This window comes from Melanerpes formicivorus, unplaced genomic scaffold (genome assembly GCF_026170545.1).
Source record: "Melanerpes formicivorus ecotype bairdi unplaced genomic scaffold, bMelFor1.0.p_v2 SCAF_5, whole genome shotgun sequence".
In the NCBI taxonomy this organism is placed as follows: domain Eukaryota; kingdom Metazoa; phylum Chordata; class Aves; order Piciformes; family Picidae; genus Melanerpes; species Melanerpes formicivorus.
In genome coordinates, this window is record NW_027142357.1 from 26462054 (window position 1) to 26478160 (window position 16107).

Consider the following 16107-nt stretch of genomic DNA (forward strand, 5'->3'; position numbering starts at 1 on the left):
AGAAAAGAAAAGAAAAGAAAAGAAAAGAAAAGAAAAAAGAAAAGAAAAGAAAAGAAAAGAAAAGAGAAGAAAAGAAAAGAAAAGAAAAGAAAAGAAAAGAAAAGAAAAGAAAAGAAAAGAAAAGAAAAGAAAAGAAAAGAAAAGAAAAGAAAAGAAAAGAAAAGAAAAGAAAAGAAAAGAAAAGAAAAGAAAAGAAAAGAAAAGAAAAGAAAAGAAAAGAAAAGAAAAAAGAAAAGAAGGAAAGGAAAGGAAAGGAAATGGTCCACTCCAACCTTCAAGGAGAAACTTCTGCTTGGTTGTGATGCTGGGTCTGAAAATTAAATTGCTGACTAGCACAGCTGAGGATGTTAATGGTGCCTACTAAGGGGACGTGTCAGATACGGCAATAAAAATAAACTGAGCTGTCTGAGGCAGGCGTGATGGAGCTCTCAAAGGAGTGTAGGAAGGCTTTCCCAGCAAGCAAGTCTTCTTTGCAAGCTGCTGCAGTAAGACATAGGTATCTTCTGCAGGCAAATATCTGCCTTGGATCTGCTCATTGCTGGGGCTTGGGAACCTTTGGAGACTGCTGGTGTCAAAGAAAGGGAGATAGAGATCAGGCCTTAAATACTGTAGTAATGACATTATTAATGTGTGTTACATTAGCAGCGGGAGCTTTCACTCACAAGCCTCCGAGCAGAAGCGCTGAAGCAAACATGGAAATGGGCTTATCCCAAGTACAGCTCACAGGGTGTGAAACAGTGCAAGAAAACAAGAGGGACATGACTGGCAGGTACTGGTCCCAGCTTGGCCCCTGGCTAAGGTAATTACAAATGTCAGGCCTCATCTCCAAAGGAACCCTTTCTGAGGCATCTGGGCTGCAGAACTTTGGTATTTCGGGAAAATGGGGAAACTCTGAGAAGAAACCACTGCAAGAGAGTGTGGTGTTCTGTATGTGCACATCTGGGTGGTGTGCCAGAGAGCTCAGCCTAGAGGGATGGTAGCAGAGAGCAGACAGACAGCTCCTGAGTGAGTGAGGACATTCTTTCAGAATGGTCTGGAGGGACAGAGCCCTTTTTCCAGCACAAGTGGAAAGCCATCACAGAGAGCTGCTTATGCATGATCTGAAGCTATTGTAAGCCTGGAGCGCACAAAAGGGGCCTTTAAAGCTTTCTGGTACTGCCAAGTCCTTAGTGCTGCCCTGTTCGGCACTGGCAGAATGTCTGTAGAGTTTTCTACCTGCTTAAAGGTCACATTCCTGACTGACAGCCTGGGTGGTGGCAGTTGTTAAAGGTGCGCTTCAGTACAGCTCAGCGGTTATCTGGGACTCAACAGCCATTATCAAGTGAGGAAAGAAGGGCTCAGTTTTAGGTCTCCCCCTGCAAGGTGGGGTTGCTTGACACTGTAACCTTGCTAGAGCTTGAACATTTGAGCTGGAGATGTGGAGGGAGGGGGGGTGACATCTGCAGCCAGGCATTTACACCAGGAGCCTTGGGTGTTTTAGATGTGCTGCTGGTAAATGGAGTCTGCAGCACTGCTGAGACCTTTCTTTGTAACTCTACTGGTGACCCAAGGACAATAGGGTCACACACCAAATCCCTGGTCTGCTGGTCATAATGATGGTGGAGAGGGGTTAGGAAAGTCCTCTTAGAAAATTATCTTCTGAGGGCTGTTATGAAATCCGTGAGGCACACTCCTTTGCTTGAGGTGGGCTTCCAAGACTGTCAGTGCAGGAATGCATCAGGCCCAGCTCTTGCAGATGAAATTCATTAGCATGTTCCACCTCTGAACAGCTCTTTGGCCCTTCTGTCTGTGCTCTCACTGGATAACACACTTTATCCTCTGTTTCATCTCTTTTCTGCTCTTTGTGCAAACCTCATACCCCAAGATGTGTAGCAAAATTAAATTAAAAGATGAAAAAATAGTGGTTCCAGTTATTGGTGGCTCAGGCTACATGTGGGACACTAAATTGCAGTTCTTAGGGTTGCCAGAGAGGAAATACAACATTTATTACTTACTTTTTTTTTTCTTTTCTGGAAAATATTAAATTTTTCTGCAAGCTGGTTATTTTCCCCCGTGTTCAGCTATGACCCATTTACCTCCTTGCCAGAGGGTAATCACACCCCAGTGCCACCTCCTGAACAGAGTCAGGACTGCTGCTGTGTGTGTCACTGTCACTTAGTGGCAGATGCCAGGGGAGAATCTCCTACCCCCTGGCACAGCTGACAGACTCCAGCCTCTTCATTATCACTGCAGTGAAATTCCTGGCAGCTACTGCCAGCTGAACAGCATCAGGCAGTGTCCCTGCCTGTGTCCCAGCCTCTCTGTTCCCAACCAAAGGGAGCAGGGTCTGGAGCTTTCACCCAGGTGTAACTTCTGTAAGCCCTGAACCCTCTCCCCTTTGACAGTATATTTAGTGTTGTACCTAGACCTCCCTGCCTCTGCAAAGCAGTGGTGCTGGTGCTACGTGGCTTCTAATTGTAGAAAACAGCCCCTTCTCCGTTCTTTGTCTTTAATTGCTACCTTGGAACAACCTGTTGCCTCCACAGGCCTTGCAGTGTGCCAGACAGATGGTGAAGAGCCTGCCCATTACCTCCTCTTGAGAAAGAAATGATGCAGAATGATTTGGCTGGCACAGGCACACACGGGTCAGGGTGAGGGCCCTGCAGTAAAACCTGCAGGGCTGTGCACTGGGCTCCGCGCACTCACCTACCCTCTGTGTTTGCCAGAGTCACTGGAAGGGGAGATAAGGTCTGGGGAAAGCTGCAAGGGTGAAAGTGCAACCCCATGCACGTACCCAAACCCCCTGCCCACCACATGCCCAAATTTGGGGTCGATGGGTACTGGGTAGTGTTTGCTTTGTCTTACATCAGAAGAGGATTTACACAGCTGTGCATCTCCTGTGGACTCTACCACCCCTGCATCAGCCTTGCCACATTCCAACTGCCACCACCAACCTTCCAAACATAAGAGGAGGGATGTTCACTACCTCTGCTTCTTCATGGCACAGAGGCCATTTGTGTGGCCCAGTTTGGTGAGACATGGAGCAGGTTGGGCTATGGCAGAGTGAGAACAGGCTGTTGCAGAAGTCACTGAGTATCCCTAGTGCTCAAGGTCTGCCTTTGGCTGGGCCACCTGCTGGAGTGAATGGCAGGAAGGGGTCTAGGGTAGACTGAGCCCAGGGAGAAGATCTGAGGGAGCTGACCCCAGGCCTGCTTCAGCAGGGAACATGCTTGCTCTCTGCTCAGCAGCTTTATGGCTGTCTACTCTATGGCCAATCATAAAATGACCTGGTACCACTTTCCTCACTGATGCTGCACATCCCGGACATACGATTTGAGGGCTCACTACCCCTGCAGGGTGTAAGCCAAGAAGCAAGGCTGGCAGAGGCAGGCACTTCAGCTCACCTCTGAGCTAAGCCAGGCAATCTCCTTCCAGCTGCAACCCACAGACCTCAGCCTCAGGCTGATGCGCTTGTCTGTTCCTCTCCAAAGTCAGCCCTTGGCAGGGATCAGTCAGGGGTTTGCTCATTAGACTGATAACAATGCCATGCATGCCTATACCAACACAAGTCACTTGTTGTCTTTCTTGACCTTTGGTCAGGGTTCAAAGTCTTCTCTACCTCCCCAAAACCACTGATAACTCCTAGCTGTCCTGGGTATTAAAGAGGGGCCCAAAACCTGAATTGCCTTCTTGCCATGCAGAATGATGAGGCTTGATGGATGACCCTGCTATCTCAGGGTATGTTTTACAAACCTACAGGGTGCTGAGGCCTCACCAGAGATGACACTTCACAGGGACACTAAATTGGGCTGAATCCAAGCTAAATATTTTCAATTTCTCTGAATCCTCTATACCTGCAGGAGGTTGAAGTCCACCTTTATTTATTCTTCTGCCAATCCCACTGGGATTTCAAGGGCACGTATTTCACAGCTAAAGGTGGCCTATATACTTGGATGCCAGGAGACAATGTCTCTTCCCAGCCACCCAGCCTGGTGGTTTGGGTTTTTCTCTCTTTGATTTCTGATTTGCAGGAAGGGCTACAGACCATGTCCCCAAGTCTTGTTAAGGACAGCAGTTTCTCTTCTTGATTTTAACAGGGCAGTTCTCTTAGCAGTGTAAATCTGAGTGGGGAGGTTTTGTGCTGGATGACAGAAAGGAGTCCGGGTTTAGGATATTTATACTGTAGCTTATACAAAGCTGTTTGACACAGTGAATGGATTTGGGGGAGTCATTTCTATTTTTTCTGCTTCTGAGGAAGAAGCATTGACGTTTACCTTGGAACACAGCCTGGATGTGTCATCGTCTAAAAGCAGGATGTCCTGACCACAGCAACTTGTGTTGTTTGTAACAAGTTTTGTGGGATGTGCATCGTCACTGAGAGATCCTACCTAGTGCTGTGATCCTGTCAGATCTCAAAAAGTGGCACAGAGCCAGCTAATGGGAGGCCTCCAAAGGAAAGCTTGGCTCTCTGAGATACTTTGTCTCATGGTAGTAGGATGCCCTGGCCAAGGAAGCGGCTTAGCCTCTATTTGAAGTAGCAACTGCATGTCCTGGTTTGTGATGGCACCTACTGCCATGGAGGGTGTTACTTTTGGTGTCTTGCTCCCAGTCCTCCCTCTCTGAGGTCTTTGTGCTTTCCTGGTGAGATGCAGGATTCTTCTTCATTGCCTCTCCAGCAACGATGTCAGGAAACATGAGGCTATGCACGGTTGAACAACAGCCATGCTCCACCCCAGATGTTGACCAGGTAAAAGCATCTACGTTCATAGGTACTCTTTGAGGTCTCCAAAACCACCACAATGATGTAAAACAGCAATGTGCCCCAAGTAACTAACCTCTTCTCTTTTTCCTTCCTCTCTCCCTTGTCCCCTCTCCTTATTGCCTCCCCTTGCAGTGGCAGGCCATCTCTCTGACAGTCATTGAGAAGGTTCAGATAGCAGCAGCAATCCTGGGTTCCCTCTTCCTCATCGCCAGTATCTCGTGGCTCATCTGGTCGACCTTCAGTCCTTCAGCCAAATGGCAGCGCCAGGACCTGCTCTTCCAGATCTGCTATGGAATGTACGGCTTCATGGACATTGTCTGTATAGGTGGGTGATTGTATCTTATGGCTCTGCAGAGGTCACTTGCCCTCTCACCTGTGGAGAGGAGTGGGAGAGAGCATGGAGAGCCAGCTGGTATAGCTCAGCTCAAGTTGAACCTCCCTGGCTTTTCTTCCTCTTTGCTTTTGTGGCACCTTTTTCACAGTCCTATGCTCATCTGGGCAGCCACAGAGCGTTTCCTTGGCTGGGCTTGCAGAGGAACCTGCAGAAACCCCAGAGAGAGACAAACCTCTCTTCAGAGCAATAAGACGGAGAGGAGTGTGAGGCTTTTGAGAAACTCCATCCTTTCTGGTACTGCTAATTGTGGAATTGTCCCATGGTGGGGTATGGCAGAGTTGCTCCACATGCAACTCCTTGGCTCTCCATCCCAGTCTCTATGCTAGGCAGGGGTGGTTGCCCCTTCTTTGACCTACCCTTGTGCTGCAAGTCCCAACCAGCCCAAATCATGGCCCAGGCTAAGGTCCTTGTCAGGTTGCTGTTATAGAGCAGCTCTGAGGATAAAGCTTCCCCACACTGAACAAGCCCAGACAGTAAAGTGTATGCTGGCAGCCTGTCCTCAGCAGGGTCTCGCTAAGAGCTGTAGCCCCAGTGCAGGTCAGCAGGATGGGGGCAGAAGTACTCATCCACCATGCCATTGAAAGAGAGATGGTTACCAAAACTGTCCAGTGAACCCCAGCCATACCCAAACGTAGTTCTGAGCAGCATCCACCTAAGTACAGGCCACCAGACAATATCAGTTCAAGTGACCCTACCAAGAAGCAAAGAGGGTCCCAGTGACCTCTTCATGTCTGGGTCTTTCCATCATTAGTGTAAAGGCAGAAGGAGCCTCCCAGGAGCTCAGTGGGCTGAGGCAATCCTCTTGACTTAGTGGATGTGTTTGTGTAGATGGAGCTACTCCAAAGGAAAGGAGCACAGCCTTCAGTTTAGCCCTCAGGAGAAGCAGGACAGACTATATCACAGAGCAGCAGTTGGTAAAACTGGGGAACAGAAGTAAAACAAATCCAGCAGCAAAGACAGGGATCTGGACTGCATACCCTGATTCCATGCTCAAATGGCTCTTGGCTTCAGCATCCTTCCAGCACAGGACTTGGGCCTCCTGCTACTGTGCTGACAAGACAGGCACTTGGTCTGTAGAGATCATCCTGCTCCTTCATAAGATACTGGGGGAGCTACTACATTTCTTCAGCAACAAAGGGTGGGAAAGGAGGTGAGAGACAGGTGGCACGCAGATGTTGATACAATATCCACTGAGGACATCCTCTTGCTGGCAGAATTGAGAGTGAAAAAAAAATCATCCCTACGGTACATGTGGTATGAGTTTATGTTGCCTTGCTGGCAGAGGACAGAACTGGAGAACCCTGGCCTGGACAGATGTCAGTAACATGATTAACTGGCTTTGCTAAACCTTCAAGAGCTGAGGGTAACTGATTAGCTCATCTGTCAATGGCAGCTAAATCCTCCCACACAGCAGAGAACAAACCACACCAGCCATGAACTGAAGGGGAACTGGGCAGACAGATCCAGCTTTCAGGTTCTTTGTTTCTTTCTGAGTAATTTGTTTAAGGGCCTGGCCTCTATTCCTCTTTTCCACCTTCTGTGAGAGGGAAAAAGTCTCTTTGCATCTCCACTGATGACACCATTAAGCTTAATGTCCTTATGATTTTTTCCAGCCAAAGAACAAGCAGGAATACTTCAGAGTCATGGCTTAGTGCAGCCCATTGTCTCATGGTCCTCCCTGCACAGCTGGCAGTCTTGGTGTGCCAAGTGTGCTGGCTTTCCCACAAATTCAAAGGCGAGTGCAAGCATTACAGATGCAGTGAGTGAACATGTCTTTGTGTGGCTTCTCTTGCCCAGCACCTCAGAGACTACTCAGAGATGGTGCCAGTTGTGCTGTGTGGAGCATGTCTGCTTGTGCTACCAGGCAGCCCATCCATGCTTGACCAGGAGAGATGGTGTTCTGGACCACATGAGCTTTTGTATACATTTCTCTAGCAAAGGTCATATATGCCTGCAGCCAGCCACACTCCAGCATGCTTGTGTTGTGCATCAATACCCTTTGCAATCCCAGATGCTGCTCCTTCTAGGTCTGCCATGGAGGGAAAGGAGCTCTCACCAGTGCCAGCTGCTATGTGGTGTTCATTCTCCTCTCGGCCTCCTGCTCCACTTCTTTCTCTGCCCGGTTTGAGCGTAGTGGCAAACAAGGGCTTCACAGAAAGCTGTGACTCTGGTTGTCCATGCCCATGTTTCCAGCCCTGATGATTTCAGGGGGCTGCACTAGCACTAGCCAAAAGGCTGGTCTGTCCTGTGGAGAGACCAGGCCAGCTCAAGCCAGCAGAAGGAGCTGATCAAATGGAACTCTGCAACTGGTTTTAGCATTATAGCTTTGCTCTGCTGTGATGGATGCAGTGATGCCAGCTGCATAGAAGACTCACAGTGAGTTTCTCACTGTGGAATAGCTATTGTCCCTCTCTTTATCCTTCCCCCAAACCTTGCAGCCTCATACAGGGTCTTTGATCACACCTGGGCAAAGCTGGGTCCAGAGATTCAGAGTTCTGCTCCTGACTGACAACATGGCCCAAGGTTCTTGTTACTCCTTGCTGGGCTTTAACTCCACTTCTGTAAGTCCAGGATAAAACCTCTCGTGGATAATTGCAGTCACAACAGTTCTGGAAATGCCAGAGTGCTATCTGTGCATTTTGGTGTCTGTCCCTCTACAGCCCAGCCCTTTTCCCCTTTTGCTTCCCAGCCTGGGGGTGGGTAGAAAAGATTTAGGAACTAAGAAATGCTCAGCGATGGGGAAAGAGCAGGGCACTAAGTGCACTCAGTCCTACCACACTTGTTCTTTTCAGCTCCTTTTGGTAACAGGCTGGGCAGCCTTAGCTGTAGGTGCTACACTAATTGTATGAATTCTATTTGTTCCCCAGTTTGATCCCAAGTTTTGCTTTTACTGGCAGAGGAGCAGAGGTTTGAAAGACAAGGTATGAACTCAAAAGTGGATGCGCTGAAGCAGAGCTCCTCTGTAGTTTGTTTCAGTTCCCATTTGATTGTCCATGGATGTCTCATGTTCATTGAGTAACCATTTGTCCAGGAGGCCAGTTTACACAACCTGTCGCTGCACAGGCTCAACAGGACATTTCCTCTGGCACTGCAGAGTCTCAAAGCTGGAGAAGACACCAAACCTGCAGAGATCCTGACTACTGTCAAACAGGGAATACATGCCTAGTCAGCAACTGCCCAGATGTTTTGTGTGATCTCCTCTCTATTAAGTCATTACAGGATTTAGGTAGCAATTCCCCAAGACAATTTGCATGGCAATTTGCATGGGCAACCCCACAGCAGCACCAGTCTTTTTTCAGGTGGAGTCAAAGGTGAGGGCATGAGTGCTCACTTGCACATATAGCTCCCTAAGCACAAGTCATTTAGTTGTTGTTATCTTTGCTTGAGTGCTATTTGAGCTGAAATAGTCAGATCACCTTCAAGCTGAGCTCTCAAAATACAACTGTTAATTCAGAGAGTGGTGCATCAAAATCCAGAGGTCTTGGGTTTGACGTTCAGCCACACACAATCAGCCACTCATTCGCATTCACTCACTAGTTTTCCTTTGACTTTGCAATATCCTAGCATACTCCACCAAAACACAGTTGTAAGAAACAGACATTATTTGCTACCTCTTTGCCCACTGTAGAAACAAAACCATAACCAAAGTAAAATGGATTTGCTCCTCATGACCAGTAGGACAGATGGTATGGCCCCAGGTACCAGAAGCCATGTCCATCTGGGAAAGAAGCACAAGATGGTCTTTCAACATTATTCTCCCCCTTTCTCTCAGACATCCAGCAGGAGAGCAGGAAGCGCAGGAGAGAATTGCTTGGAATTTGTGGGAGTCTCCAGTACTGGGGTTTTTTTAAAGAACCTGTTAGAAAACATGTGTCAAGAATGGGTTGCAAAGAGATGATCCCAGTTTGTGAAGGAGGAACAGACTAAATGCTTCTTGATATCCAGCCAGCCTCAACGTCTTTGATTGTGATCTCTCCCTCTTTCATGTGTGCTATCTCTGGTCATGTCTGTAGGAGAGACACGAGAGTTGGATTAAACTGGAAACTGGTAATAGTGCCAGCTTAGGTGTTGCTCTGCTGTGAAGCCATCTACAACAAAGGCATTTGAGATGAGCAACGAGGAAGTGAAGGGAGAGTGAGATGGGGACTGTTCGTTTGATGAACTGCCCTCTCCGTGGGTCAATGAGAGGTAAATCCAGAGAGCTGGCATAGAGAGGGATTAGCAGAAATGTGGATATTGAACTGCAGAGATAAATGGAGTGAGCTTTCATAGGCCTGAGTTAGGGAGAGTAGCAGCTTAGAGTTAGGCTGTAAATCCTGAGAGATACCTGCCTGTTAATTAAGTGACAGTCCTTGGAGGGGGAAGGAGGGGTTTGCCTCTTTCTCTGTCAAGGTGCAATTAGGGAAAGTCAGTGTTTGTAGATTAAGGTGTCATTTGAGGTCAGGAGGACAGGAAACCAGCTCCTGTTAAACAAGGAGGAACTCTGCCAGATAATGAGAGCACGTCACATTCTAGGCTCAGGCATCACCAGATCAGCTCCAAGGGAGAAGCACATCTTAGGAACGCCATTACCAGGTTGCGTGTGCATGGCTGTCACTGTTCTGGTTTGTGTGTGCTGTCCTGCTCATGCTCACACAGAAGCATCCCTGGGGTTGGCACAATGCAGGGTTTATCCCCAGCAATGCAAAAGCAATCCGATCTGTCTCTCCTTGGATCACAGTCAGGTGATCCATGCTTTGTCCATGCCCACCCAGTCCTTGATCTCTGACTCACCCTGCCTTGGTGCTGACAACCACACTCTTTCGCAAGCACTAAATCCTCATGATCTTTGAAGCTTTCCTTGGCAGCCTGTCCCAGAGGGTATTTGCCTTCAAAACAGTAGCTGCACTGCAGTGCAATAGCACAAGAGACAGGCGAAGCAGGACCATTCATCCTGCCAACGATTTTTGTTGGCACACCATGGCGATCCATTACAGATCAGGAAGCGTGTGCCCACTGTTTTTAATCCTAGCTGCCAGCAAGAATAATCAAAAGCATCCAGTATGTCTGATGGCATCTCAGCACAACCGTAGGTAATAACCTAAGAAATCAATAGCCAATTAAAAATAATCCACAGCATTTGATCTTTCATAGTGCAATGGGAGCAGTAATTAATGGAGCTTCCTTGAGACAGTCACAATTCAAACTTCCTGCCAAGACTAATGTGGTTTTAAGTGAGCTTTGCTTCCTAGAGGAAATTCCAGGCTGAGGTAGTCTCAGGGTGGTTTCTAGCCAGGTCATTTGGGCCCTCAGCATTCAAAGGATTTAGGAGTCCCAATAAAATCAAGAGAAACTGAGAAATGAAGTATCTTCAGGGTATTCATTCGTATTGATCTCGTTCTCAAAAGGAAAGCAGATGTTTTGATTCACATTTTTGTAGTGTCTGAAGGTACAAAGAAGGAAGAATTGCTACAGCAGTAGGGAATCAATCCTGAGGAAGCACTAAACCCATGTCTTGGCTTGATTACATCCTAAAAACACAGCACAAGGTAAAGTAGTGCAGCAAATGTCTTCAGAGGAGAAACCTGAGACCAGCCCAGGCAGAAACCATTCATGGTTTAACATACCTGGAAGAGACTTATGAGAGTATGCAGAAGTCTTCCATGCTCTCCAGCTTAATGCAGTACTTACCATGCTGTTCATGCACTTCTTGCCCAGTTTGCCTGAAAACTGCAGCTACCAGGATGTAGCTACCAGGAGGAGTGAACAGAGCCATCTCCTATCATCAGAGCAGGCATCTGAGATAAAGTCAGGCAGCCAGTTCACTGTTTTTGCACTTTGAATCCTGGTTTATATATATTCAGCCACAGTGTGTGTGCTTGAAAGATCCCCAAGCAAATTGATTTATCAGATGTAAAGTGGGGTGTGGAGACAGAAACATTGCCCGCAGGGTATTTCATGGAACTCCCCATCCATCTGGGCAGGGACCACCCCTGAAGGCAGTCACTGAGGGCCCTGCACCTGGTCCAGCAGCACAAGAAGCAGCAATGCACAGCTGATCTGCCGACTAACTCCTTGGCCACTATCCAGGAATAGCGGATGCTTGGCAAAGCCAAGACATGCCACCTTTCCATTCCTGAAAGCCAGGACCTATTTTTATCTAATGCTGCATTGATTATTCAGTAAGAGAGCAGAGTGGGGCAGCCGGCGTGCGTGCATGCATGCTGCTGTCACCAGCAGGCATTTCTGCAGAGGCTCAGCGTGCACCTACTGAACTCCAGTGCGGCTCTGGCAGCTCTCCACAGAACAAGCACATCACTGCTGAACAAAGAGCCGTAGGGTTTGGAACTGGCTCTGAACCCCCACCCTCTTTGCAGGGAGGGAGCTTGGCTTCCAGCATGCAGACCAGCATCCAGCCTTTCACATGTGTCCTTTCAACACCACACCCATCTCCATGAAGTTTACCACTGTTTCTACAGTGCTCCAGAGATGTATTTTGTCAGGAATTAGCATATGGTGCTCTCTGCTCCAGTGGATCAGTGTGCTTAGCATTTAATGAGGGCAACATAATTAACATTTTCTGAGGAAGAGAATAAATCCTTTTGCCTTGTGAGCTGCATCTTGAGATTCTGGGGGTGATACATTATCATCAGGCTGATGCTTCCCTGCCGCTAAACCTCATGGTGGAATAAAGTGCCTGGTGTCCCTGGATTTAGCTCTCATCCATGTGCAGAGGCAGAAGCACTCACCTACCTGTCACAGCTTCTACACTATGGCAGGAGATTCCCCTGTAGGCAGCTGGTAGGAGCTCCCGCACCAGCTGCGCAAATTGTGCTATCTAGTAAAGGATGGGAAAAGTCCTTGGCTCTGTGCCAGGCTCTGTTTTTCCAACTGACTTCTGTAGGATCACTCCTCCTACTACACGCTCCATCCCCACAGACACACTGCTCCTGGAGGTGAGAGGTTGTTGTCCATGGCATGTTGCTGTGGCTTATAGCTAAAGAAGTCAACTTCATCGTCAAAGACAAGGCTGCAGGGGCATCATCCCCCATGCATAGTGGATGAGGCTGCTTGTGGTGTGTTCCCAACCAGAAGCAACAGTGAGAAGAGAGGCAGCAGGGAGGTTGGAGTAGATGATCTCTAAGGTCCCTTCCAACTTACGCCGTTCTGTGATTGTATGATTAACAGGAATCCAGGCAGAGGCAGCTTCTTAAAGTAGTGACTAATCAGTTCTTCTCCTGGAGGGATGGCTGCCTACCAACAGAGCCATCTTTCAGACCCAGATATAACAGTCTGTAAGCAAGAATACTGCAAGCAGGCCCATGGGCTAAGTTGCTGAACTTAAGTTGCTTAACTTATTCTGCCTTAAAATTACTTCCCAGGGCAGCACTTTTCTTCCTGAACCAAGACCCACTGATAGTGACCACAGCGCGGTTTCCTCTGCCCCATGGCACAGCTGTTTTCACAATACCCATACAACCATGCAGTGTTTAGCAGAAGTTGTTCAGTAAGATTAAATAACACCCAAGAATCCTGTGCCCAGTAGTCCAGCCAACACTTGACCTTCTGAGAAGAGGTCCAGCCAGCAAATAAACCCACAGCAATGATATTCAATCAGGGCCAGTGTGGAGAGGGCAGTCATCACTACCTGCTAAATGCAGAGAAGCCTGAAGAGCCAAAGGTCCAGGCTTTTACTATGCCAAGTGGGACAAATCACTCTGTTCAGCCATGGCCACGTGAGAGATCACTCTGTGTCCTACAAAGCTTTTCTCCAGACCTTTGCTACAGGCCTAGGCACTCACAGTTCCTTCCACTGCTTGTGTTCTCATCAGTTCAGCAATGATGGATCCCATATGAACTCTTACTGTCCCTTTAGCTTGCATCAGCATTCATTCAGATGGGTTTCATAGTCCCTAAAGGACTTCAGCTGCAGTGGAAGAAAATTGCATAGCCAGAGCAGGAAGACAAAAGTTTTGGCCTCCCAGAGATCCTAGCTAGTAACAGATGAGGAATGATGGATGCTTGTCTTCTTGACTCCTACTGCTTGCTTTAATTTTAAAGAGAGCCTCTGTGTGAGAGATAAGGACCTTTGCAGAGGAGAAGATGGGGTGGAGCAAGTGAGAGGGTGGAGCAGGTGAGAGGCTGCAGCACCCAAGGTGGAATGCTCCTGGAAATCTCACAGAAATCCCAGGGTCTGCAATGAAAGATTTTGCCATGGCTGTGGAGGCAGCCAAACACAGACTGCACCATGGTGTGTCCTGGGGACACATATCCTGACAAAAAGCTGACCAGAGATCACCATGAGTGCTTTCTGTGCCAAATCCATAGGATGTCTCCCTATATGCCAGAAGGGAAAGATGCCCACATCTTGTTCCAACAAGGAAGCAGAAGCAATCACAATGCACATGCTGACCTGCAACCTCAGAGGCACTCCCAGGTACATTAATTTAGCCTATGTGCCCAACGTTACCCTGGGAGACACTCTGCTAAGGGTGATCTTTACTCACCTTTATATTTCTCCTAACTGGTACCCATTTCTCCTTGTGGAAGAGCCTGAAGCAGTCTGGAGAGATCAGGCTCAGACAGGATCTGCATCCCCCAGAAACTGAAAAACTGTGAACTGTTCCTTTTTTTTTGTCTTACAGAATTTCATTTGCTAATAAAAGCAGAGAGGGAGGCACTAGTTCTACCTTCAATGAGCAAATGTCATGTTTTGATCATTATTGAACAAAGCATTTTGATTTAGCATTTAGAGATGACTGCTCATGCTGAGTATTTAAAATTCAGTGTCAGAACTGGTGTACAACAGTTTTAAAAATCCAAGTCCAAATGAAGCATTCTCACCTGTCTGAAATATCTGTTCTTCCAGGCTGGGGGACAGCGTGACTTTTTCAAGTCTCACTCCAGATTTCCAAGCCCTACACAAACAGTGCTGTTGCCTGGCTTTGCCTTTAAAGAAATGTCCCAGGAATGACTGAGAATGTTTTGGTCAAAAGTATCATTAGCTGTAGGATAGAAAGGTTCAGAACCTAGACCTGAAGGGCTGACTGCTGTGGTGCAAGTGTAGTAAATTGGAAGCCACGTGGCTTTTCTCCTCACCATGAGTATCCACCTCTGTGGACTTCTGTCAGAGAATGTCTGGAAACAGGGACCCAGAGACCAGGCTGTTCATTTGGCCAGTGCTCTGTTAAATATAATCTGAAATTATCTTCTTCTCCCTTTTAAAAACCTAGGAGTATCTGTCATGCACACTATGAGTGTCTTTGATCTCTCATGCACAGAGGTCTATCAAGATAAGAAGTGCAGCTCTCATGTCTGTTTAAAATATTTTTGGAGGGGGCAGAAATACCAGTGTAATCCTAGCTACAAACCAAAGAGGTGAAACTTTAAGAAAGCAAGGGGGTATATGGTTAATGCCTTCAAGCCCTACTCTGTTTATACTGTCACAGTGATGGGTAGATTCACAAGTGGGGAATGATGCTGGAGATGTATGATTCAAAAGCAAGCCTGTTCTGCTGGTGGAGCTACAGTCTTTATTTATTTGCTTTTTCCAGGAAGAGTCTCATTTATTGCTGCCTGCATAGCTAGAGACTGCCCTTTAATCCTCTGCTTTATCATGCACTGTGAATTAAATACCACAGCAATACAAGAGCCCTTAAGGGCACAACATCCATTTTGTTGTAGCTGTCCAAAGCCAGCTAAGTTTTACAGGGGGCGGGGGGGTGTGTGTGTGTGTGTGTGTGTGGTGTTTATGGTTATCTGTTGCCTGAGTGAGGATTTCTCTGGTTTTATTTTACCTATTTTTGCTGTTATTTCTTGTTTTGTTGGTTTTTTTTTCACCCCAAATTTGAGGCAGAGCATAAAAGGGCTGGGCAGGATAAAGTTGTAGTGGTTGGTTAGTGGTTGGTAGCTCCTATGTTTACAGCTGAAAATACTGTGGCACTTCCAGGGCAGTGGTGTAGCTGTGTGTGGCTTGCAGATTCAGCTCAGGAATTCCACCACAGGTGCCATCTCACAGACAGCTGATACAGTTTTCCTATGGCAAACAAACCACGTGAAAGGGCTGAGTGAAATGGAAATTCCTGTCCTATCAGCTTCGTAATTTTGCCAGTCCTTCCTTGCTTGAGGCCTTACCAGCTTAGTCTACAAGGCTCAGTCTGTGCTGCAGAGAAACAGGAGGGCGGGCAGAGGACATGAATGAGGATGGCTGCCCTGGGATAAAATGTAGCACCTCACAGAGGAGCTGGCATCTTCCTGGCAGCCATGAAAGCTCCCTCAGTGTTTCTACAGCATAGTGCCCTGAGATCCTATCTGCTCCCCAAGCCTAACAACAGGAAATTCTATTTGTCCTCTCAATTCACCCCACTGGATAAAATGTTACTCATTCCTCAGCTACAGATGCCATGTACGTGGAGTGGCCTGCTCCTGCTTCTGAGAGGAATCCCACAGTACCCTGTGCACAAAGGAATCACTGTGACATAATTGTGTTACATGAACTTACAACGTGCTGCAGTGTCACAACTAGGAAACAGTCTCTCACCGTATAGCTCAGCAGCGCCCTGTAGAATCAGAGTGCTGACTGCCAGTTGTCATGCCAAGCCCTCCCATCAGTAATAAAAGAGCTGCCTCTCTTGCCTGCCTCCCTACGCTCAGCCTCAGTGTGGCAGGAGGTGAGATCTGCTATGATCACTTGCCTAGTGGAACAGCAACTGTGAGGACCCTCTGAGATCCTGGTGTGCTGGATTCATCTCCCATCTAGCAGGGCTCTTGCTGTGTCTGGGGGTGGGTGTTAATGGCTGCAGAGAGCTTGGGGTATAGTGTAACCACCCGTCCAGATGGGACCTCCTGCTCCTGTTGCTCTGCCAGATGGAGCAGAGGAGGCAAGGAAGAAGGGTTCTCACTGCTTTTGTGGGGAGTCCTGGCCCACCTGAGGCTGAGGAAGCTTTAAGGCAGAGCCATCCTTGAACCCTGGCTTGCACAAGAGAAGACAAGC

The 16107-nt window shown here is 47.7% G+C and overlaps 1 protein-coding gene across 2 annotated transcripts in view; it reads left to right on the plus strand.

The window, feature by feature from the left end:
- Positions 1-16107, plus strand: part of MARCHF4 (membrane associated ring-CH-type finger 4) — a 110774-nt gene that overhangs the window by 82762 nt on the left and 11905 nt on the right. For both annotated transcript variants that reach the window (XM_068138914.1, XM_068138913.1), the window contains one exon: positions 4874-5066. In XM_068138914.1, coding sequence (XP_067995015.1) covers positions 4874-5066 — 193 coding nt within the window. The remainder of the gene's footprint in view (positions 1-4873; positions 5067-16107) is intronic.